General features: G+C 36.1%; 1 protein-coding gene across 1 annotated transcript; it reads right to left on the bottom strand.

The window, feature by feature from the left end:
• Nucleotides 1–726: 726 nt before the first annotated feature.
• LOC117334761 (NADH dehydrogenase [ubiquinone] iron-sulfur protein 4, mitochondrial-like) lies at nt 727–6,289 on the bottom strand. Its single transcript, XM_033894560.1, has 5 exons — nt 6,095–6,289; nt 4,217–4,331; nt 2,971–3,146; nt 1,654–1,727; nt 727–958 (listed from the first exon to the last, which is right to left on the bottom strand). The coding sequence occupies exons 1-5, from the start codon at nt 6,157–6,159 to the stop codon at nt 855–857; spliced, it is 534 nt and encodes a 177-aa protein (XP_033750451.1). The 5' UTR covers nt 6,160–6,289; the 3' UTR covers nt 727–854.
• Nucleotides 6,290–7,751: the final 1,462 nt, after the last annotated feature.

Here is a 7,751-nt window from a genome sequence, read left to right on the forward strand (position 1 = left end):
GAAAAGTTTGAAATAAGTCCGATATACAAGATCAGAAATTTCCATTGTGTGATCACCATAATTCTAATTTTGAGGACCGACAAAAAACCAGATTTGACCTACAAACAGAATATGCGTCCTCTCCTCTCCGGAACCCGGTCCAATTCTCTGGATACGTAGATTCAGTTAGAAATGCGTGATGATTTTAATAGTTGATTTTGACAGAATTCCGTCATATTTGATAAAGAAAAGTTTCTGCTGAAACAATTGACATACACTCACAGTGATTTTCCCACAATAGAATCTGGGTCTGTTAGAAGGACTAAAAATCTTCCAAAAATAAACGTCATTTTTTCAAGATTAAATTTGCTTGATGTGAAAAGAACTTCAAAAAAATTTTGAATGTATAACAGATAGATGAAAATACCAAATGAAATAAATAGAATAAAGGATTTCACTTTTCTTTGTTTTCCAAATTTCACATTTTGTCGCATAAAAAAAAATCCCAATTCAATGGACCCTGGACCTGGATGAAAAATTGCAGAAAAATCCCTGACTCGTGTAATATGTAATTAGGTGAGGTCGGACCTCAGCCTTTGTATGTTTTTTAAGTCTGTAGAAAACGCAATGTGAACAGTCAATATAAAGATACTCCAAATATCATTACAAGTCCAGTTGTCCTTCCAGCAACCAATTAGCAACATACAATTTTATAAACGAAGAATGAAAAAAGAAAAAGAAAAAGCATTTAAGTGGTTACTGGTAATGTCTCATAAACTTTATTTACAAACACTTGGAAGGAAGAATGTTCTCGTAAACAATTCTAACCATACGCTCCCAAACCAAAAAATAGTTCACTACATGTTGCTAAAACTTTACTTCGTAGAAACCCTTGTTTTCTTGTCCCAACTAAAATTGGCTCCGTACGATTTAGGTTTAAATGTTGACACCTGTTTCTGATCTATAGAAAAAGACCAGCCTGAAACAGAACAAGAAACATCGTAAACAAATAAATTCGGCAAATTAAGTAACGGGAGATTTATACCGAACTAAGGAGTCACTATGAAGCTATTTCATCCAAATATCATATCATTTACATAGTATCTACTTCACATACCTTAAATTTACTAATATGATATATTATATCATCAATGAACCAGATTTCTATCTTCATAGCAATTAATTTTGCCATTTTAAGCGATGCACAGTCAAACTTTGTTTCTTGAACTCTGAACGCAAAGACTCTGCATAGCTCGAAATTTAAATTCACTTCTGACAGAAAAAAAATATATTTAAAGTATACTCTGTAACCTTGAGGTTCGAGTGTAATAAAATTCAGTCTGTTATTGTGATAACAAAAGAAGAAATCTTGGGACTTGTTTAAAAGTCTACCGCACACATGCATTATACAGAAAACACAAAAGTATCATTTACGATTGGAAAATTCAAATTTCCTGCTATATAAAGATGAAAATATTTAGGAAAATAACTTAAATTATACCATAAATATATCTCAAGTCTTGAATCAAATAGCAACACTGTTTCTTCAGTTTGTTCATATGTAAATATAAAATGACAATATGAAACCAAAATTATATTTTATCCTTTGGTCATCATTAACAGTCACTTTATTATTTTGTTGCACAAAAAGGAAAACATTCAATAAAGGCTCACCGTTTTTCTCACAGAAAACAGCAGCATCTTCTGCACTTATAAAATCTACATTCATATTGGACAGCGGATCCCCTCTGAGAATGGAGAAAACATAAGTAAGCATTAGGACAGCCAAACTTCAAGTCGAAAAATGTTAAAAAGATGCCCATTACAATGAAGTTGTAAGCTATTGCTTTTCAAAAATGATGAACTAGCTGCGATTTCATGAAAGATTCAAGGGGGCTCCTTTTGGCAAAATTTAGTTTGTGTGATCATTTGTTTGTTTGCTGAATGCTAGGTTTATTGCCCTATTATATTAACAGCCATTTAGAGGCGGGTCTTCTTGTCGTAGTTGGTGACTACCTCACTGGACAACATACAGGAGGCCAATCCAGAGCAATTACTGTAGTGTAAAGTGTCTGCCTAAGGACACAACTATGACAGCACAGACTGGCCAGTTTCTCCCATGAAACATAGTTTGTGTAAATGACACCATCATCCCCATTGAAGTAAGACCTCAGTTGGCAGGATTTAAATTGTATGATCTCATTACCTTAATCCTCATTATTGAAATTTTCATTGAAAAAAAACTGTCCACGACTTGTAAATAACAGAAGAAATGGACAGTTTAGGATTGTACAAGTTAATGTACATAAACATCCTGTATCTGACTTACGTTGACAGCCAGCCCATCAACACCCTGTATCTGACTTACGTTGACACCCAGCCCATTAACACCCTGTATCTGACTAACGTTAACACCCAGCCCATCAACACCCTGTATCTGACTTACATTGACACCCAGCCCATTAACACCCTGTATCAGACTTACATTGACACCCAGCCCATTAACACCCTGTATCTTATGTTGACACTCAGACCATTAACACCCTGTATCAGACTTACGTTGACACCCAGCCCATTAACACCCTGTATCTGATTTACGTTGACACCCAGACAATGAACACCCTGTATCTGATGACTTACGTTGACACCCAGCCCATTAACACCCTGTATCTGACTTACGTTGACACCCAGCCCATTAACACCCTGTATCTGACTTACATTGACACCCAGCCCATTAACACCCTGTATCAGACTTACGTTGACACCCAGTCCATGAACACCCTGTATCTGACTTACGTTGACACCCAGCCCAGTAACACCCTGTATCTGACTTACATTGACACCCAGCCCATTCACACCATGTATCTGACTTACCTTGACACCCAGACCATTAACACCCTGTATCAGACTTACGTTGACACCCAGACCATTAACACCCCATATCTGACTTACATTGACATCCAGCCCAGTAACACCCTGTATCTGACTTACGTTGACACCCAGCCCATACATGGGTTTTCCCATCTCTCCCTGTTGTCAAACTCAATTCTCCAGCGGTTGGTGTTGAAAGATCCTGACTGCATGGCATTTCTAGCTGGACAGAAAATCCTGACATGCCTTGTTTTAATATGCTCTTCTGGTACACCGGTCAATGATGAGATATCCGTCTGAACAAAGGGAGACAACACTCATATAAATAGATGACTACAGTTACAGTTTGTATACTGACAAACAGTCCTCAGACCATAATTAATTCCCCTCTATATTCTACCTGAGAATAAAAATTAAAATATTTCAAAATTTTGCAAAAATCAAGATCACATAGATGGAATTTGAGAAGATTAAAATGTGTTTTTCAAGATGGTGGCCATGGCAACTATTTTGGATATGCAGGGCATCCAGTGAATCCAGAAGGTTTTTTACTCCCAAAAATCAGACTTGACTTGTGGGATTGAAGGAATTGTCTATTTGACATTTGTTTTGACTCTTCAGATTTCTCTGATATAGTTATTTGATTTCTGACATTGCTTAAATGCAAGGGTCAACTGGATGCTCTGGATATGGCCATTTACTGACACAGAATTAAAAACACTGACTTACTCATAGAACCATTCTAGAATCTTTTCAGGCAAGATTGAGCTGAATCCCACTGTTGGAACTGGAGAAGTTTGAAATATGTTTGATTTTTAAAAAGTAACTACACTTGGTCAGACCATTTCAGGATCATTTTAGGCAAGATTTAGCTGAATACCGCTGGTGGAACTTTAGAAATTTGAAATGTGAAAAGTTTACTCATGGCAGACGACAGATTGAGTACAATTACTGATGAAAATCATCATGAATATGGAACACAGTGGCCATATAGGGTCAATTTGCCCCTTCTGGTCATATGACCTTCAAAGGAAAGGTATTGAGGCAGTTGACAAATCTTTGTAATATCAATAATTTAGAAAAGGCTGTTTGTTATGATTTGCTGACTTATCTAGGTAAGTAATGCAGCTTGGCCTTCTGGGCTTCTTGTATTGTCGACATTGTGAGTTATCCATTTGAATGTATGGTTACCACCAGTAACTTTAGTGTAGGACTATATTAACACCTTCATTCAAGGATGTACAGTAGATTCCAGTTTACAAACAGAATTTGATATTAGAAACAATAATTATAAGTAGGCCACTCAAATCAGATTAGGTAGCTTTTTCAGCATCTTAATTTGAAAAGGTAAACTTTAATAACTTACATTCTCTTTCACAATAATACGTAATTCTTCTTCTTCCTTTTTAGTAATGACATTCTTTCCTTCAGTCCAATCTGTTTCTGCCAGACCATCACTTCTCTTTGATGAGCAACTTCGGCTGAAAGAACGCAATCATATATATAATGCACAGGGCAATGAGGTACTTGCATATAAAAAGATGTTAAATGTTTTGATATGACAGGGTTCCACTTCTAGGTAAGGATTGCTTTGGACAAGCTTTAAGGTAAACGTTGGTAACTACGCATCTAGCTGTGATGTTGTAGCTAAGTATGACAGATTTTTTTATGACAGGTGTTGTCAGATCTATGATTTGGTCCCATGTATGACAATGTAGTAAATCCTTCTTTGTTGATAAAGTGCCCGGACATAACCCGGAGAAAAAACATCCGCCTACGGCAAGTACCAGGCAACAGCCCCTTGTAGTTTTCGAACTCACAACCCAGAGGTGGAGGGCTAGTGATAAAGTGTCGGGACACCTTAACTACTTGGCCACCGCAGCCCCCAGATACAACACCATAGAGTAGTTCGGGACATGCTGTACTGTCAAAACTGTATTAAAATACAGAAATAAAATATTGATGCATTTCAGAGCGGTAAAGCCCGGTAAATAGTGTCGTACTGATTCACTCTGACATCGCTACACTAGAACATATGGGGGTCCATTCATACAATACCCGACTGAGGTATAATTAGCTAAAGGTCAGGCTAGGAGTATATATTCAGAGCATATACAAATCTCTTCCAATTCAGGAATTTTCTTCACAAAATGAGACAAAAAGGCCCCAATCCCAAACAAACCAGTGAGAAAAAGTCCTGATATTCATACTGCTATTTACATGTAAACACATGCACAACATGGGAGACAGCACCCAACATATCACGTCAATCGACTCACGTATACTATAGTCTTACAAACACATTTATTGAATGTGACACAGTATATACAGTAGTACTTAACTAAATATATTGCATAGTTGCTAACCTTGTCCCCATCTCCTTACCAACCACTGTACATGTCATATCAAACATTTAAAAAAATAACTTTGTATATATGCCAGTGCCTGTTTTCGATCTGTACAATTATAATTACATTGTATTTTAGCACGAGCTTTCGCTGGCGCTTAATTATACACCAGATATTCTGAGTCCTGACTGTGTAGGTCAGACACAACTAGATCTGTCTGGTGTTTGGGTCTGAGGAAATTCGGGCTTATTGTATTTGTAGCTGTCAGCTGACAATATATGGAACCCATATATATGTAGCGGGACTGGACTGGGTCGATCATCGGTGACCAGGTAGCTCAATTGGTAGAGCATCTGGCTAGTGTTCGGAGGTCCCGGGTTCGAACCCCGGTCTGGCCGCTACAGTTTCTCCTCTCCTGTTACATATATATATATATGTGTAACCACAGGTGCCTGACTTGTTTTATAAAATGATAACATATATGAGTACATATAGATGAATCTCATTTATTTGTACTCTTATATGTTATTATTTTATAAAACGAGTCAGGCACCTGTGATGTGAACAATGATTTATGAACATCAGAATAGACTGCAAGAGTTGAAGTCTGACACTGATCACATCATCCATTTTCTGCTTTACTCGCTTCAAACTGGTGTCACACAACAATACGTCCTTATCTATAGTTGTATCACTGAAGAATACATTTGATATAAAGAATGAACATTATTAAAACGAGTGACTTTGAAACGACTTTTGTGATTGCAGTGGGAAATAAGACGTTATCATAAACCGGACACTGGTATTAGGTATACAGTACTATATCTAACATATGCTTTTAACGAGTTTGAGTAGATCTTTGTTTTATTAAATTAACGATGTCAATGGTCTCTTACCTCGAAATTACCCTGGGAAGGAAGCTTTTGGCAGACCAGGCTCTTCTTAAAGCCAAGGAAGCCATATTTGTTGTGAGAGAGCTCTTCTACACACGAAGGGAGATAACGCAATTGTGTCGATGGAATTACATGCATAGTTAAAAGTTCCGGGCATGGGATGCATCCGAGGAAACAAAAATTAAAAAATGTTACAAATGTCACGGTGGTCAAACTATTATTCAATTTTGACCAACACGTGTATATATGTCTCTGTTGTGACGTATGAGAGGTGAGCGCAAGGATTGGTTGAGTGTGTCACTTTGTCCCTGCATGACCCTATACAATGTACCTGTGCACGTGGAAAACCTCACCTTGGTCCTTGCTCAGGTGAGTGCAGCCACAACGGCTATATACACCCTATCTATTAAAATGCCCATTTTTGACTTTGGAAAGAAAATTATATATTAATAAATACTATTATACGATACCAAATATTATAAAATTTTCACAGCTAATGAACTCTACAAATATCAAAACATTAAGAAATTTATGTATTTATCAAAGTTCTGTTTTAAAAAGTTATATATAATTTGTCCTCCTTATATATTGTATTTGTTGAATGTTGTAAATACAGATGTATGTTTCTCTATACATTGAACTTTTGTAAAGAGATTGAATAAAGAAAGTTTAAAGTTGAATGCACCCACATACACGTCCTAGATAAGCCTGTGTGCTTTACGGCCACAGTGCTTCAAGGTAAGTTTATTTAACTTAAAATGATATAAATACATTATTTAATATAATTTAGCTATTTAATATAGATAAAATACATTAAACTAATATATTTGCATTTTAAATATCTTGCCCGTAATGTTAAACTATTTAACATAGGACATACACGTGGTCGTGCTCCATAGGGTCAAAGTTAGTGTAAAAATAATGTAATTTTTAAAAGTGTAACTATGAAATAAAATAGAATATAATATATACATATAAAATATACCTAAATGAATATTTAATGCGTTCGGTTTAAATTATGTAATTATCGGCATCGTTTATACGTGTCCGTATGTATTTTAGGTATTGTTCTTTTTATTTCAGGTCACTTTCTCCGTGTCTGTGTTTATGTCCAATAAACTGTGTTCAAATTGTAAAACATTGTTTGTGCATAATTGCAAGAAATATCCACATATCAAAATACTCGTGTGACACAGAGATCGGTAATATGGAGAGGCAATAAGAAACAGAAGTCTAGGTTGTTTTCCCAGTTATTGCAGTATAGAACAGATTTTAAAAAAAAACAAACACGGAATGATTGTAATAAAAAAAATTACATAGGCGAATCTGACATTTCCTAAAACTCAATAATTTCTATGAAAATCCTTTTCAGATGGACACAACTATTATATGGTTTTAAGGGGTGGTATCACTATCAATGAAAAAGTTGCGACTTAAGGGCCGTCATTTCTACAGAGATATTTTTTTACTTAAGCGCCGCCATCTATTTTTGGGAAAGTTGTTACTTTAGCGCCGTCATTCCTACAGAAAAAGTAGTTTCTCTCATATCTCGCTATATGTTCAGTTGTATGTCGTCCATACAAGTTCGTAGTATTTCACGAAAAATTTGAATTCAAGGGGGACAACTCTTACAACGTCTTCTGCTTGTGTTCTCATCTGT

This window comes from Pecten maximus, chromosome 9 (genome assembly GCF_902652985.1).
Source record: "Pecten maximus chromosome 9, xPecMax1.1, whole genome shotgun sequence".
NCBI classification, from domain to species: Eukaryota; Metazoa; Mollusca; class Bivalvia; order Pectinida; family Pectinidae; genus Pecten; species Pecten maximus.

Coding starts and splice junctions, on each gene's coding strand:
- LOC117334761 (XM_033894560.1), bottom strand. CDS start 6,159: ATGGCTTCCTTGGCTTTAAGAAGAGCCTGGTCTGCCAAAAGCTTCCTT. Junction 4,332..6,094: donor CTTCCCAGGGTAATTTCGAG/GTAAGAGACCAT, acceptor GCGTTCTTTCAG/CCGAAGTTGCTCATCAAAGA. Junction 1,728..2,970: donor TGTATGGGCTGGGTGTCAAC/GTAAGTCAGATA, acceptor CTCCATTCTCAG/AGGGGATCCGCTGTCCAATA.